The 18,730-nt window shown below is 38.7% G+C and overlaps 1 protein-coding gene across 1 annotated transcript in view; it reads left to right on the top strand.

Annotated features, from left to right (window-relative positions):
* Nucleotides 1-18,730, top strand: part of CDH7 (cadherin 7) — a 280,342-nt gene that overhangs the window by 54,464 nt on the left and 207,148 nt on the right. The window contains exon 2 of the mRNA XM_040353910.1: nt 1,404-1,750. Coding sequence (XP_040209844.1) covers nt 1,541-1,750 — 210 coding nt within the window. The 5' untranslated portion in view covers nt 1,404-1,540. The remainder of the gene's footprint in view (nt 1-1,403; nt 1,751-18,730) is intronic.

The following is an 18,730-nucleotide window of genomic DNA, read 5'->3' as shown; positions in this document are numbered from 1 at the left end:
GTGGTTGGTAAGAATGCAACAGCTGCTGCTTCCTTAGCAACCATTGACAGCTTAAAGCTGCCACATTCATCCACACTGCACACCTTAAACATTCGACTTTTGGAGAAACGTCCATATCAAAATGAGCACACTTGCATTCATTGAAACCATGCTGTTTTTAAAATATGACAGTGGGTGGGGGGAGAGGATCCCCCCATGCTGTCACAGTGGAAGAAGGATGAGAAGGGCCTGATAAGCATGTTACATGCATGTTACATGCTGTCAAATATAGGTATAACATGTAACATGTTCAAAAGGTGAACTTATGCTTTAAATGCATATGTGGAGAGCAAGAATTCCATCATCACTCCATGGAAGGTTTCTTTTTCTCTTTTTTTTTTTTTTTTTAAGTTTCTGTTTTTCATGCCTGAATGCAACTGCAAAACTTTTCCAGACAAAGGTCCTTTATAGTTTAAAAACATAAAAATGAAAGCTGACTTACTGGAAAGTCTGAAAATAATAACTAGGCTATCCTTCTCACCATTATTCATACTGTTCTTGCTACTGAAAGATATCACTGAAGCCCAAACTTCTTCAACATACTATAATGTGATGGAGCCTCCACTTAAAGGAACATTGTCCCTTATAAACTTTTATTTAGTAAATATATTTGTAATATTAAAATATTATTTTTTTAAATATTCCCATTCCTTATACATTTTAGTTAAATTTTCATCTACTGCATATAAAATACAATTTCTTACAATTTAAACATCCTCTTCTGGTAGCTAAGGAAGAATGGACTGCATAGAGGAAAACAATACATTTAATCATTAGTATATTCTTTATTTTGCCCTTTGTTTATTGAATGCTGTAAATGTCTCCTTCTACCCAAGAATGATGAATTTAACCCGTCTCAAATAATTGCACAGCTAGGTGGTGCTAATTGTTTTACTGTGTTCCTAAAGTGTGAGTTTTTTCAAGGTAGCAAAAAAGTGGAACAGTATGTGAGATAATGACCTTTTATTATATTATTTACATGTATGTGATGCAAGTACATCTAGATTTTTATTAAATGCATGAACGGATATTGTACAACCATTTTTTTTCACAATGTAGATAATACATTTTATTTGTTGATGTTTTTCATAATACTATCTTTGATTAATCAGAGGACTTGCGAATCCTACCAAACATGCTACATTTCTGCAACAGCAATATATTAAATGACAATTAACTGTGGATCAAACACAGAAAAAATAGACAATATTACATTTTATACATATTATATTGTCTTTTCCTTTATAAAATACAGAAAAAATAGACAATATTACATTTTATACATATTATATTGTCTTTTCCTTTATAAAAATACTTTGCAGAGTTTAATTCTAATCATCGAGTATATCTTTCTTGTCTCTTAGGTATTAAAGGCTGGGTCCCTGGATATTTATTTTGAGTAATCCTCCAACAACAACAAAAATCTTGTGTGGAATAATACTGGATTTTCTAAGACAGTTTTTGGGAGCTGATCAGTTCACAAGTTGCTAAAGAGAGAAAAATGAAGATGGGCAGACAAGAAATGTGCCACTATCTTCAGCTTATAGCTCTGTTCTTTTGTCTTTCTGGAATAAGCCAAGCTGAGCTTTCAATGTCTACTTCGAAGCCTTACATTCAGTCTGGGAGATCAAGAACTAAGCGGAGCTGGGTTTGGAACCAGTTCTTTGTGCTGGAGGAATATACAGGCTCAGATTCTCTGTATGTCGGTAAAGTAAGTACAGTAATTGACATGTATGCTCATTTATATAACCTGTTGTTATGCATATTTGCATTAGTGTATTAGAAATTAAAGCAGTGAGCATTAATTGCAAGACAACAACAGCAGATGGCTCATATATATCTAAAACTCAGACTTGTCACTGTTTGTCATATCAGCTTTAATAAACATGATAAACAACAGTTCAAGTCATAGCTTATGTTATGTCATTAATAATAATAACCCTTCATATTTAGTTTTCTCCTGTAGGCTCTGTGGATACGAATGTTAATACAATAAAAGGTCAAATTTGATTTGTGTTTTTCTGAATGAAAGCATGCAAAACTCTAGGATCTGACAATACGTGAGAGTGAAATTATTAGTGAATTCAACATGTTCTTAGTTACTGAACCGGAACAAGCATGTAGCAAGTAAAGTCAGAAAGAAGTCAGACCTTCTGATCGGCCTGTTTGGATCAGTTACTAAGTATTAAAGTTATTTGATTTGCATGAAAATTAGGAAACTAATATTCTCAAAAATATACATCAGCAGTGGCAGCCTACATATTACCTTAAGAAACCAAATAATGCATTGAAGGAAGGTACATATGCCCCTATATGCCAAAGGACCATTCTTTTTTTGTTTCTGTTTTTTAGAAGGTTGGGGGGGGGGGGTAAAGATACACACTAGACTTTAGATCTAAAGTGCATGCTATTATAACTGAAACATTTTACTTCTTTGTCAGATTTTACAAGCCAGTGACTTTTTAGATGAAACCTGTACATTTAAAAGTGTATCTCTAGTTAAAAGTTTTCTTTGTGTTTTTTTTTGTCTAAGAGGGAAATCCACTATTTTGTGACAGATTGACTTTAACTCCTTGTTGTGTTTTTAAGATGGGATGTGAAAGGAACTCTTCCTATTGGGACTTAGCAAGCCGAACTCTACCACTAATACTGTAGCATATATACAAGGGGGTGACTACAGGAGTCCCAGGGGTTGCAATTGTGACCATGATCCATGCTAAAGGGGGACCGTGGACGTCTGCACATGCTGTAGAAGAACTCATTGGCTGCAGGGGGTAAATCAAAGAAAATCTCGCCTGCTGGTTCTCCTATCCAGCCCCCTGTGATCTTTAGCCCTTCTATGCTCTCTCATGGATGCCCCCTCATTTTCTGCAGCTCTGTCGGGTTTCCCCCTGCCTTTTCCTGTCAGCTGCTGTGGGGAATCTGTCAGGATGGAGAGCGGGTAAGAGGCCAGTAAATGTATAATTTACTGGCCACTTTCTTGTCTAAATGAATAGAGCCAGTGATCTGTAATGATGCATTCATAACTGAAACACAGTAAACATAGTACTATGCTTCAGTTTGTGAATGAATGGGAAGATCTGTACAAAGCTATTCCTGTCCATTCATTCTGTGCAGTTAAGGCTGCAGAAAAGGAGATTGAGGTCTGATATTTCACCAAAGCCCCCGAACAGGGCTTCTAACATTTTTTTTTAAATAATAAATAGATAAAATAAATAATATTGTAAAAAAAAGGTACAAAATTTTAAAAAATATATATATAAAAAAAAGACACCAATGAAGGAACTACCAGGGTAACAAAGGTCGCACTTGTGACTGGGCCCTGGCATTCCACCACTGGGTTTGAAAAGGAAGGGTCTGGCTGGGGGTCAGGGGGGCCCTTCATGGTTACTTGCACCAGGGCTCTGAAGGTTCTAGTTATGCCACTGAGTGCATACAATCTAAAATGATTGTCATTTCCTTGTCTGAATGAATAGAGCCAGTGATTCGTAACGATCACTGACTCTATCCATTCATAATTGAAAAATAGTAAACTTAGTACTATGCTTCAGTTTGTGAATGTATGGGAAGCTTTGTACCAACCAATTCCCGTTCATTCATTATGTGCAGCTGATACTGCAGAGGATATTGAGGGATGTGTCCTCAATGTCCTTTCTCTGTCTCAAAGGTGGAACATCAGAGGTCTGTTTAGACCCCTGATATTTCACCAGAGTCCCCCAACAGGGCTCCTAACATAAAAAAAATAATATTATTGTAAAACAAAAAAGGTAAAATATACCAAAAATAACTAAAAACTGCTGACCCCAATGAAGGAATTATCAGGGTAACAAAGGTCACACTTGTGACCGGGCCATGGCGTTCCACCACTGGGCTTGGAGAGAAGGTTTCTGGCTTGGGGTCAAGGGCCCTTCATTTTTTCTTCCACCGGGGGGGTCCTAAAGGTTCTAGTTATGCCACTGCGAATCTAAAATGATTGTTTTTACATATACCTTTCATAAATCTGCATTACTTACCCCCCCCCCCCCCATAAAAGAACATGTTTTTATGCTTAACCTATTCAGAAATATGTCAAATCTTTTGCTATACATTGATGACATGTCCACTTCAGTCATAATAAGAACTAGTGCCTATGATCTAACAAAAATAGCTTACTAAGATATTTCTGCACTGTGCAATGTAAATTAAACAGTCTTGATCAATTTAGTGTACTCATCTGCAAACTTTAATGCAGCAATACAAATAACTTTTCCACCAGATATTGTCATTACTATTTCTAGCAGTATAAACCGATTATTATTTGGTCTAATAGTTTTATTATAGGAGTAGTGTTCTTGCAAATGGGCTCATTACATTCCTAATTAAACAAAGTGAACATTTCTAAGAATACTTTGTCTAATTTGAAGTCCATTTACAAAACTTCAACTTGGAAAAAAAATCATATTACATTTATTACTAATGGGCTAAATTATCACTCAAAGCACAAAGTTAAATGAATGATGTAATTGCATTTTTTCAACTGTATGTATGAAGATTAAAAGTGAATATGCCAAATCCTCATTTTTTTTTTAACAATAGTTATAACAAACAGAATAGGCAGTAGTGATGATAGAATGGGGCAAAGTTTGGTTCACTAGGCATTCGATGAACCTGACAGAAACGTTACCAAACATAGCACCAAACCTCATTGAAGTCTATTTTATCACCACTGCATTTTTTTTGCTCTATAAACAAAAAAAGGCTGACAATTTAAAAAAATATATATATATATATATATATATATATATATATATATGCTATAAAACATATCCAATAAAAAACAAGGGGCCAAATCCACAAAGATCCGGCGTAACTTATTTTTTTCCATTTAAGTTACACTGCCTTAAAACTTCTACCTAAGTGCCCGATCCAGAAAGCACTTACCTAGAAATTTTGGGCTGTGTAACTTAAATTCTGCCGGCGCAAGGCGTTCCTATTGTAATGGAGGCGATTCCCATTTAAATTAGGCACGCTCCCGCACCGGCCGTACTGCGCATGCTCGTGACGTCATTTTCCCGACGTGCATAGCGCGAAATTACGTTACGTTGAGCTTTGTGGATTGCGACGGGTCAATAAAGTTGCCTCGGGAAAAAAAAAAGATACGGCGAAAACAAAAAAATAAAAAATAAAAAAAAAATCGCGTCGCTGGACAGAAAGGTCTGCTTTTACATGGTGTACTAACTTTACACCTTGTAAAAGCAGCCCTAATTTTGCGTATGCAAACTAAAACTTACGGAGAAAAAACGAAGCTGAAAAGCTTCGTGGATCTCCGTAAGTGCTAATTTGCATACCCGAGGCAGCATTTCGACACGAAATGCCCCCAGTGGCGGATGCGGTACTGCATCCTAAGATCCGGCAGTGTAATTCAATTACACATGCCGGATCTTCTGCTTAACTATGGAAAACTGATTCTGTGGATCAGTTCCATAGTTAGGAACAGGGATACGACAGCGTAACAGCAGTTACGCCGTCGTATCCCTTTTGTGGATTTGGCCCAAAGTCTTCATAAGTTTAGGCCAACATGCATTTTGCTACATGTTTTTGGTAAGAAAAAAATCACACTAAGCATATATTGATTGGTTTGCACACAAGTTATAGAGTATACAAACTATACTAGTAACGGCGGCAATCTGTGACTTATAGCGGGAATGTGATAGTGGGGCAGACATTCGTACATTAACTGACACGTTGGGCACTTTGTGGGAACCAGTGACACTTATACAGTGATCAGTGCTAAAAATATGTACTTTCACTGTACTAATGACACTGGCGGGAAAGGGGTTAAACATTCAGGGCAGTCAAAGGGTTAAATGTATGCCTAGCCAGTGTTTGTGTGGTGCGTTTAAGCCTCTGTCCTTGACGATTAGCTGGTGCCGGTGGACATCCATTGGCCGGCACCCGCTGATCAGCTTCTGCTGTGACTAATCACAGCAGAAGCAGTGCACCTACCCTTCCCTACCAGGAAGTGCATAAATATGTATATACAGTATATGTGATTCTGCAATGAACAGCTGCCCTGAAGCATTAACTCTGCCATAGGACCATCCTTAAGTGGTAATGCAATTTATATGGCAACATTAAAAATACACAAATCCTTTCAGTAAAATGCTTTGGGGCAGACATGTCCAAAGCCTGGCCCACGGGCCAATTGCGGCCCGAGTTCCGGTTTCAAATGCCCCCATTGGTAATTTGGATATATATATCTTTTGTGGCCCCGTACGAATCCCGAGCACTGCGGGGGCCACAAAAGATATATACTGTATTTATTGGTGCCTCAGAGGGGACAGGGAGGGGGTGGGACGAGTGCCATCCAATTACATACAGGAGAATCTCCTTTTTACTCTGCGGCCTCCAATAGGAAATCCCATCTCCTGGGCTGGCATTGGATGACTGTCCTGTCTATCATAAGAGGCGGGACTTTGTATTAAATAGGCCGCTGATTAAACAGGAGATTCTCCTGTATGTAATCTGTTGCCGCTCGTACCACCCCCTCCAAGGCTGCAGATGGGCATCGATCAGGCTGCACTGATGGCATTGGGGAGGCTGCATTCATGGCACTGGTGAGGCTGCATTCATACCAATGGTGAGGCTGCATTAATGGCAATGGTGAGGCTGCATTCATGGCACTGGTGAGGCTGCATTCGGGCACTGGTGAGGCTGCATTCATGGCACTGGTGAGGCTGCATTCATGGCACTGGTGAGACTGCATTCATGGCAATAGGGAGACTGAATTCATGGCAATGGTGAGGCTGCATTCATGGCACTGGTGAGGCTGCATTCATGGCACTGGTGAGACTGCATTCATGGCAATAGGGAGACTGAATTCATGGCAATGGTAAGCCTGCATTCATGGCAATAGTGAGGCTGCAGATGTAAGCTTTTTTCCTGAAATTTCCCTCTTAAAGTGTTATACGCTGATAAATATGGTATATCCAAATAACACGCCCAAGCTCATCCTTAGTCCTGAGTGGCGTTCGAAAATTTGCAAAAGTTTGTAGAGATGGTTTTGTCTTCACATGAGCTGTTAAAAAAAATATTCCAAGGAGCACTATTTGTATATGTAAACTTCCTACTTTTAAAAAACCCAATTGCAATATAAGTGTGGGAAAAAAAAACTTTTTCTGTAAAAAGCACTTTTTTGGGGGGTCTTTGTATCTCCAACAGTTGTCAAGATGCAAAAAAGTTATCCTTCTTTTTCTGACCATGTTTAAGTCACACTAAAACAGATGAAATCCGATTTCTTTTGTTTACCTATAAGTATTATTGGGTTTGTCCTTCTCCCATTCAGATGCTGGTAGTGCATTATAGCAAGTAATGTATATGATTTGCAGCCCTAGTAGGAGGAATCTCTTACTAGAGATGTCAAAGTTTCTGGAGTTTAGATAGCTCTCTTCCAGAAAAAAATCATGATGCATATGTTGAAAACCCATTTTTCCTATTGTAGGGTGTGCTTGGGAAACTCATTTGCCTTTTGCAGACCTTGGCTGTTTTTAGCAAGTGCAAAACATCTTTAATACAATAAACAGAGGGGTAGATTCACGTAGATCGGTGTTTCTTTGTGCGGATGTAACGTATCCTATTTACCTTACGCTTCTGGAACTTTTACAGGCAAGTGCTGTATTCTTAAAAGAAAGTTGCGGCAGCGTATCGTAAATAGGCCGGCGTAAGCCCGCCTAATTGAAATTGTGAAGAGGTGGGCGTGTGTTAGGTAAATCGGGCTTGACCCGACGTGATTGACGTTTTTCCCGAATGACGCATGCGCCGTCCGTGGCATTTCCCAGTGTGCATTGCTCCAAAGTACGCCGCAAGGACGTCATTGGTTTCGACGTGAACGTAAATGACGTCCAGCCCCATTCATGGACGACTTATGCAAACGACGTAAAAAAATTAAAAATTCGACGCGGGAACGACGGCCATACTTAACATTGGTACGCCGCACTTATGCCACCATATAGCAGGGGTAACTTTACGCCGGGAAAAGCCTAACGTAAACGGCGTAACTTTACTGCGTCGGCCGGGCGTAAGTTCGTGAATTCACGTATCTAGCTGATTTGAAGGACGCTAATTTTGTTTGGGAACCACGTCGCACGACCGCGCAATTGTCCGTTAAAGTGACGCAGTGCCAAATCGCAAAAAATGCTCTGGCCGCTTATTGCGATTTTTTTATGAAAAATATTTTTTTTTATATATATTTTTGGGGGATATTTATTATAGCAAAAAGTAAAAAATATTATTTTTTTTTTAAATTGTCGCTTTATTTTTGTTTATAGCGCAAAAACTAAAAAACGCAGAGGTGATCAAATACCACCAAAAGAAAGCTCTATTTGTGGGGGGAAAAAGAATGCTAATTTTGTTTGGGAGCCACGTCGCACGACCGCGCAATTGTCAGTTAAAGCGATGCAGTGCCGAATCGCAAAAAGTGCTCTGGTCTTTGACCAGCAATATGGTCCGGGGGTAAAGTGGTTAAGATTTACCACTAAACGTCCTTCCCGAGGAATAGATCAATTAAAGAATTGACGAAGTGTCACCCTATGTTTGAAAATTGCCTAAAAGTATCAAAGTACAGTATCTATGGATAAAGTGATGGTTTTGAAGTGTTTATACTAGAGTATGTGTCAGGTACCTTCATATTAAAATTAGACAGACACTCTCTATCAGGGGGATTGCTGGCACTTTAAATGTCAGAAAATTTACACATATTGCAGGAAACTTTTATGGGATCAATTGCAGAAACCCAACTAAAAATCATTATCTGCTGGATCTGTTATTCTCAAACAAGGCAGTCAATTGAAAATGTCCATGTCACAGAAAATCTGGGCAACCATGATCATAATATGGTTTATTGGCATTTTAGCTATAAAAAATGAATACTGCTGGGGAAATAAAAACACTTACTTTTAAGACAAGCAATTTCCTGTGCTTAGGGACAAGGTGTCCTTGTAGGTTATGGACTTAACACTACCATGCATTGCAGTATCTACCGAGTACAACTAGCAGCTAATTTCTTAAACTTAAACAAGCATGGGTTTTACAGAAAGTGTCAATTCTGTCCCTATATATAGATATGGCTTTACTTTTAATATGCAGTTTTATTTTCCACACAAGTTCTCCAAAAGCTTGTTGTGAAATAAAATTGAGCGTACAATGGCAAATAAATTAATAGACAGTATATAGGATCTCAGTTTTAAGGGGAAACTAAATTAACTGAGTTGATTCATTGATTAAAGTAAGGGCCCTTTCACACATGCGGACAGTATGTCCGTATTTCATCCATCCCTTCTTGGATGAAATACGGACATACATTAATCCCTATGGGATTCAGCAGGTGTCAGCTGATGAACATCCGCTGACATCCGATCTCATCGGTCCCCCCTATGGTGCGATTCTGCAGACAGAGGGAAATCCCCATAGGGGAGAGTGGAGATCTGACAGGGCGGTCCCTGCACAGTGTGCAGCGAACGCCCTGTCATCTGCTGGCGGAGCGATCCCCGCTGAGCAAGCGGATAAGAAAGGTACGGATCCTCACGGGATCCGTACGTGGGAAAGGGCCCTTAAATAAGGGGGGATATACTCACAGTACATACAGTACAATCACATTTTTAACCACTTACCCCCCGGACCATATTGCTGCCCAAAGACCAGAGTACTTTTTGCGATTCGGGACTGCGTCGCTTTAACAGACAATTGCGCGGTCGTGCGATGTGGCTCCCAAACAAAATTGGCGTCCTTTTTTTCCCACAAATAGAGCTTTCTTTTGGTGGTATTTGATCACCTCTGCGTTTTTTATTTTTTGCGCTATAAACAAAAATAGAGCGACAATTTTGAAAAAAATGAATATTTTTTACTTTTTGCTGTAATAAATATCCCCCAAAAATATATAAAAAAACATTTTTTTTCCTCAGTTTAGGCCGATACGTATTCTTCTACATATTTTTCGTAAAAAAAATCGCAATAAGCGTTTATTGATTGGTTTGCGCAAAAGTTATAGCGTTTACAAAATAGGGGGTATTTTTATGGCATTTTTATTAATATTTTTTTTACTAGTAATGGCGGCGATCAGCGATTTTTTTTTCGGTATTGCGACATTATGGCGGACACTTCGGACATTTTTGACACATTTTTGGGACCATTGGCATTTTTATAGCGATCAGTGCTATAAAAATGCATTGGATTACTATAAAAATGCCACTGGCAGTGAAGGGGTTAACACTAGGGGGCGGGGAAGGGGTTAAGTATGCCTGGGTGTGTTCTTACTGTGGGGGGGGGGGGGGTGGCCTCACTAGGGGAAACACTGATTTTCTGTTCATACATTGTATGAACAGAAAATCAGCATTTCCCCTGCTGACAGGAACGAGAGCTGTGTGTTTACACACACAGCTCCCGTTCCCCGCTCTGTACCGAGCGATCGCGTGTGCCCGGCGGCGATCGCGCCCGCCGGGCACACGCACGGGAGTCGGGGGCGAGCGGGGAGCGCGCGCGCGCGCCTCCGGCGGCGCGCACGCGCCCCCTAGTGGCGGCTATACGATAGGACGTATAGCTACGGGCTCTCGCCCAGGAGAGCCGACCTGCCGCCGTATAATGACGGTGGCTGGTCGGCTAGTGGTTAAAGCACTGCTATGTACTATTTAGGGGTTATGGAATGTCATGAATGGATTTTGTGAAAGTCTTGCTAAATTTGAACTTATATTTTAACAATTTCAGACCAAAAAAATATATATTTTTTTAACTTTCTGCTATAAAACATATCCAAAAAAAAATATAATCATAATCTGACACTAACAATGCACTGTCACTGAACTAATGACACGGCTAATGCTGTTGTAACACCTGGGTGGGTTCAAGGCGTAATGCTCCCCACCCCAATTTTGAATTATTATTAGAGTTTATGGCTCTAATCAGGTGCTTAAAAAAAAAACCTGCCGCTGTAATTCAGGTGCCCAGCATCCTGAAAGGGGTCATACGCCTAAATAGGGAGTGGTCGCGGTGGCCATGGATAGAGTAATACTATGCTTGAATCTATCTATTATTCATATAGGGGGTGGCGAGGATAGAGAAGGGCCCCAGGCGCCCCCAATGGACAGGTCACCATTGCCTGTGTGCTTTTTACCTTTACTTACACAGTGACAGAGTCTAGACAAAACATATACAGCACATTCAGAGTACACACACCTAATGCTGCATAAGGCACACCCAGCCTGAGAATGCATGCAGGACACAGGGTAGGCACAGTCTGAAAACCCACATAGCATAAATATACACATCCTGTGAACACATACAGCAGTAAAAATAACAAAAACCGTGAACAAACATTTCAGAAAGTTTAATAATACAGAAAGCAAATGGTATGCACACATTCTGAGAATACACAATGCACACAGGGCATGCACACTCTGCGAACACATACACAGTCAAAGCACATCATTTACTATGCCACCTAATACTGTTATAAAAAGCATTTTTAAAACAGCATGGCCAAATTACTACTTCTGGTCTTAGTGTACCACTTCATTATTTTTGTAGATAATGCATTAATATACACATGTCAGAGATTTCACTGTTGTATGTCTGCAAGGTGACAATTTTATGACACACATCAGTAATCTATGCTGTTCACATAATTTATATATTTTAGCAGTAACAGGTTCTCAGAGCAAGTGTTGGTGCATCCAAATTATAATTTTAGGCTAAAATACTAATTTGTAAATTTGCAGGGTTGAGTGTGGCAGTTTTTCTATAACAGCAAATCAATAATTTACCATTTAAAAGTATGACATGTTTAAAACTGACCATGGCTGTTATAATTGTTGTGCTTAATGAGACCTGGTTTTACCACTGAAAAAAAAATAATAATAATGCATGGATGAATCCTATTGAATAGTTTTTTTTAAAATGATCTGATTGGCATTTGATGTTGAATAAGTACCCATAGGAGTTAAACTGAAAGGATGAATCTGAGAGGACTTTAAAGTATACCCGAAACCTAGTTTTAACACTAAAAAATGAAAAAAAAAAAAAAAAAAATGGATAAATCCCATTGAATAGATTTTTTAAACAATCTGATATTTGATGTTGAATAAGTACCCATAGGAGTTAAGGTGAAAGATTAAACTTATAGTATACCTAAAGCCAAAACTTGAATTTACTGTATAATAAAGTAAGAAATCGGTAGTGTACCATTTGAGAGATTAGCCTTCACTTGCTATCTTGTAAACACTAGACATGTGCATTCGTTTTCGTCCGAATGCATTTTCGTCCGAATTTCAGGTCTTTTCGTTATTATTTTCGTCGAATGTGCCTAACCTTAACTCTATTAGTCCAATATTATTCTACATAGAGAGAAAAGATTCGACATTATAGAGAGAAAAGATTCGACATAGAGAGAAAAGATCTCTGCTGGAATTGGGTGGGGGAAGTAAAATAAAAATAATGATGATGATGAATGTTATTGGTTGATTATAACCAAAGAGGAGGAGCAGTAAAATAGCTAGAACTAACTTGACAATTCAACATGAACGACGAAGATTCGACAAAGCATCGAAAAACATACAAATGTTGAATCTGTCATTGAAGACTTATGGTGTCTGTTGAAAGTTCTAAGAAGATTTGAAAAGCAGCTAAACTGTACGACGCTGCTATAGTACATTTCCGGTCAAATGCTCGGCCCATAGGCTATAAAAAAATTCTAATGTTGGTTGACTAGTAATAATAATTAATAAATATAATTATTACTAGTGTCATACAACATTAGAATTCTACTATAGCTTGTAGGCAGAACATTCGACCTGAAAAGTATGATTGCGGCGTCATACAGTTTCTTCTTTGAACATTCGACATACACCATAAGGCCCCGTACACACGACCAGTTTCCTCGGCAGAATTCAGCTTCCGACCGAGTTTCTGGCTGAATTCTGCCGAGGAAACTGGTCGTGTGTACACTTTCAGCCGAGGAAGCCGACGAGGAGCTCGACGAGGAAATAGAGAACATGTTCTCTATTTCCTCGTTGTTCTATGGGAGCTCTCGTCCCGCCGAGCTCCTCGGCGGCTTCAGTGCTGAACTGGCCGAGGAACTCGATGTGTTTGGCACGTCGAGTTCCTCGGCCGTGTGTACGAGGCTTAAGTCTTCAATGACAGAGTCAACCTTAATTTGTTCGGATTTTCGGACGAATGCAATCTCCAACGAAAACCAAAATAAATAAAAATGAATTTCGGAAGTAACTAAATACATTTATTTTTCGGACGAAAACGAAATTCCAAAACAAAATATTTCAGTGTGCACATGTCTAGTAAACACAACAGGAAGTGTGGCAACATTTCAAAGTGAGATGTGTCACATTTTAGACAAATTTACATATTTAAAAATTTCTACACTTTTCAAATTTTATTGGCAACTCAAATTGTTGGATTTTCCCTCACCTTTGGTCCTGGTAACAGTAGTCAACCAGGCAAATGTAGAGGAGTAAATCTCTCTAAAATCTCTAAATCTCTCTAAAAGAGACATAGCATTAAAACATGACAGAGGTTCTAAACATTCCCTATTCCCTATTGTATATAAAAATAAAAGAAAATATATACTTTAATAAATATGCATATAAGTAAAATGTCCTTCCACAAATGTATATGTTTGTTATAAAAGGTCAAGCAATAATTTTTTCTTATATATGCAAAATTAAAGAGAGGACTAAGAGAGGTTTTTCTTTTTCTGTATCAACTAGGGTTTCTAAGGTTGCAAGGATGTTTTCCTTTTTAGTTCTTTTAGGTTGAACATGATAGACACATGGCTTATAGACAGTAACTCTAATGATTTTGTTAAATAGGCTTACTGGTCCTTTAATCAATCAACATAATTTCTTTCCATTACCTACACTTCCTTTTAGAGAAAATTGCCTTTCTATGCTGATTGTAAGATGTGAACATCCATCACAGTGGGTGTCTACTTGTCATTACACAGACCTAGCTTTGAAAAGTTCATTAAGCAAATTAGGGGATGTTGCTACCAATATGTTGTTACAGTCAATTAGTTATCATGCCAATAGTGAATTTCAGTTAGCACTTAAAATACAAAATTGTCAATATAAACCATTATACATATTATAAAAGACTACCCAGGGTATTGCAAGTGATCAATTCAGACAACTGGCTATAGTTTGTGCATTATTCTTGCAAGCATGTTGAAAGGCCATTCTTTAAACTTATGTGTTGACCTCAGTTTTTGTTGCAGTTCTATCTCCATGATGATTCCGTAAAAGCAGCTGCATTTTCTCCTTTTAATGTTGGTGCCAATTCTTATAAGTGCAAAAAGAACAGCTATTGTAGTTTATACAAGCAAGAGAATATGAATGTTACAAAGTGGTCATGAACAAAGGATAAAGGCGTAGAAATCCAAAGTCCTGAATGGTGGCATAGCTACCAGGTGTACGTACGTTTATTGACACAAATATTTGACTGGGTCCCTCATGATAAAGACCCTTCCAACCCTTATACATTTCCCCTGTATTGAAGGCCTTGTTTGCAGGGCACTTCCACCACATCAAGGGCCACCTAGGTTATTCTGAGTGCATGGAACAGATGTTATGTGAGATGTATTTGGGGAATCTACAGAGGGCAGTATCACCTTCTGAAATATATCTTCTGAATTCAGTCATGTAATCTGATCTCACATGAATAGAAACAGGGGATTTTAGGGGAGCTGTCATTGTTCAATCTCTGTGGCTTATTTTTCATCTTTGCAGTGAAGGATGCAGCACATTCAGAGCAGTAAATGGGCCCTTTGGTTCAGCTTTAGACGCAGAAGCCATTTTAAACCTAAAAAATGTTGTCACCCTGGTTTCTACATCCTTTAAAAGATACCTAACTCAGCAGCATCCACCTACAGTAAACTGAAATAGAAGTTCCATGTAAAATGACTGTTTTTTAGTTTGGCCATGTATAGCTGTGGTTTGGAGCATGTTGATTTAACAAATTCCAATTTTTGTGGAAATATGCAAAGATATTTCAGCATTTTTAAGCATAACAAAGCAGGGTATGTTAAATAGTTAAGTTATTTTTACAACACTACTATCTACTGATTAAATCCACTATTTTCTCTTGCCACTGGAATTTCTACTTTTTATGTTTGGAAAAACATGAGGTCTTGGTTTATAACTCCATTTTAGGATTTAAATCCTTCCCTAGACTAAGGTGTACTACAATAATTCATTTACAAAAGGAAATCATGAATGCAGATAACTAATGTTGTGAATACATAACCCAATGATCATTCAACACTAGACTGCACACAGTTTAACCACTTGAGCTCCAGAAGGTTTTAGCCCCTTCATTTTTTGATATTTGACACTGGGCTAATTTAACTGGTAATTGCATGGACATGGAACGCTGTACCCAAAATAAATTGATATCATGTTTTTTTCAGACAAATAGAGTTTTATTTTGTTGGCATTTGATCACCATTGTGTTTTTAATTGTTTGCAATATAAATGAAAACGTCTGAACATTTTGAAAAAAAATATATATTTTTTCTACTTTCTGCTATAAAACATATCCAATAAAACAAAATAAAATCTTTTCATAAATTTAGACCAAAATGTATTCTGATATATGTCTTTGGTAAAACAAATCCCAATAAGTGTATATTGATTGGTTTGCATGAACGTTACAGCGTCTACAAACTGATGGCATAGATACTGTAAATTGTATTTTTTTTATACTATTAATGGCGATGATCAGTGACTTATAGTGGGACTGTGATAGTGTGGTAGATAATCTGACACTAACTGAAACTGGGGGGAACTAACTAAGGGACCCTGACATCACCAGTTTTACTAATACCTTAATCAGTGCTAATAATATACACTGTCATTGTACTAATGACACTAGCTGGGGAGGGATTAACATCTAGGACAATCAAAGGGGTTAACTGTTTGGCTAACAATGTTTACTATGTGTAATGTATCCTGCTTTGCAGGGAGAAAAAAGGCACCTTGCTGCTGTCTATAAAGAGCCTTCTGGTGTTTACCAACACAGGGCTCTCTTCTGTCATTTGCTCGGCCGATCATAAATCATTAGACTGGACCTACTGCTCAGCTTGTGCTGCAGCTAATGGCAGCGGGTGCACCTGATAGTCTAGAAAATAGTTCATTTGGGCCAGTTTGGCCCAAGAGAACTATTTAATGTAATGCCATAGTTATAATGGTGTATGAAAGTGGCATATGAAAAAGGCTTAGCCAGCTTAATACCAAGAGGCCATCAACATGATAGATATGATTAGAGATAAGGGAATACAGATAATAGATGTTTAGCGACAGCCCCTTGGTATGTCAAATATTATCAAATACAAACTATATTTAAAAACCCTATATCTTTATTACATACCATTAAACAGCATATTACTGTACATCAGGTGGAAGATACAATCCCACCATAAATAAAACTGAGGAATTATCAGCAATCAGAAGGGTTGAAAAACTTCCTATGGAAAACTGCTTCTTCAGGGTCTCAATATTTCATCAACTGACTCAATGCCTAGTCGTACCAATCAAAAAGATACAATAAGTACAAACACAGTAAATACATACAGATGTATTAATAAATTCAATCCACCCCTATCCCATGTAGCAAGGGGTAGGGAAAAAATAAAAATAAATAAAGATAAAAAATTATACTTCATGGGTGCATCATATCTACTTGGGTTATGAGTGAGTGAGTGAGTGAGAAACTTATATAGCGCAACACATGCAAACTGAATTGCCTCTGGGTGCTTGGTATCCCTTCCCTAAGTGAACTTTTTTTTGCCCTCAGAAGAGATGGGTTTTGATTTTTCTTCTGAAGGCCAAGTAGTTCACCTCCAATCGGATTCTGGTTGGTAGAGCGTTCCATAGTCTAGGTTCTTGGACTGCAAATCTTCGTTCTCCTTTGGACTTGTATCTGGCTTTGGGTATCTGGAGTAGCTTTTGGTTGGTGGATTTCAGAAGGCGATTGGGGTTGTGAGCTTTTAGTTTTTCGCATAGATATTGGGGGGTGTTTCCTTGAACACACTTATGTGTTAGACAGAGTGCCTTGAAGGTGATTCTGTCTTTTACTGGCAACCAATGAAGCGATCTTAGTGAAGGTGAGATTGATTCCCATGTTTTTTTCTCAGTCACAAGTCGAGCGGCCGTATTTTGCATGACTTGCAGACAAGTGATTTGGTATTTGGGGAGCCTGAGATAGGGGGCATTTGCATAGTCAAGTCTGGAGTTGATAATTGTTCCTACCACGACTGCTATGTCTTCTTGGGATAAAGGGAGTGAGTCTGCGTAGTAGGCGCAGCAGATGGTGCGATCCGCTGACTACTGACCCTATTTGTGCATCCATTGTCATGTAGGTGTCGAAAATGACTCCAAGACTTTTGACTTTGGTGCTAGGGGAGATGGTTTTACCCAGAATGGACGGGGGTGTCCATGTTGTTTTGGGATGATTCTTTAGATTAGCGTGAAACAGGAGAAGTTCTGTTTTCGAACCGTTGAGTTTAAGATAACTCTATGTCATCCAGTTTTCTATCAAAGTAAGGCATATCTCTAGTCCGAGATAATGATCCTTTTTGTTGCAGATGCGAAAATACAGTTGTGTGTCATCTGCATATGAGTGGTAAAGTAACTTCTGGTTACTGATGATTTCAAAAAGGTGACGGAGATAGATATTGAACAGAACAGGCAACAAAGGGGATCCCTGAGGGACTCCACATGACACCCTGCGTTCTTTGGAAGTGAAAGGACCAAGTTTCACTATTTGTGATCGGTTTTCCAAGAAGGAGGAGAACCAAGATAAATCACATTCCGCGACTCTGGCTACATCAGCTAGCCGAGACAGTAATAATTTGTGGTCTACAGTATCAAAAGCTGTGCTTAGGTCCAACAGTACCAGAAGACAAGATTCTCCTTTGTCTGGTGCCTCGAGAGCGTCATCCCATATTTTGAGAAGTGCTGTTTCTGTCCCGTGACCAGGACGGAAACCCGATTGAAACGGATCGAGTAGTTTGTGGGTGTCTAAATTATGTTGTAGCTGTTGTACAACTTCTTTCTCCATTACCTTGGAGAAGACATTTAGGCCTGTTATGGGTCGACGATGGTTTGGGTCTTTGGGGTCAGGGGTGGGTTTTTTCAGAATTGGTTTGATTACCAATGGGGGTTATGGGGAGACATAAAGCTTGGAACCCAGACCAAGCACAATAGTCCATGGAAAATGCAGCAAGCTAAGGGAGACTGGGGAATGCATATTAAGTACTGTAAACAAAGTATGTCCATAATCTAATCTTCAACTAGAAATAGATACGTAGATATGTAAAGCCATACAGTGGCTATATGGACAAAGTATTTCCAATATATGCTTAAATTATTCCACTGACCTCTTCATGGAGCTAATATAAAGACAGATATCACAGCATTCCATATTAATGTTAAACTGTAGTGATTATTTAAAGTAACAGTAAACCTGGAGATCAGCTTTAAAGCACTGGACTTTTTTTGTAGCCTTCAAAGTAAAGCCATAATGTGCTAGTATGCATGGCATACCAGCACATCATGTTTAACTTACCTTTAAATGAGATGTCTGAGCTGCAGGTGCTTCAATCATCATCAGTTTTCCATCCCGGTTTTCAGACTCCGGATGCGTGACTGGCCAG

Source organism: Rana temporaria, chromosome 5 (genome assembly GCF_905171775.1).
Source record: "Rana temporaria chromosome 5, aRanTem1.1, whole genome shotgun sequence".
Lineage (NCBI taxonomy): Eukaryota > Metazoa > Chordata > Amphibia > Anura > Ranidae > Rana > Rana temporaria.
The sequence above is the reverse complement of the archived record's forward strand: the minus strand, read 5'-3'. Positions and strand labels throughout refer to the sequence as shown.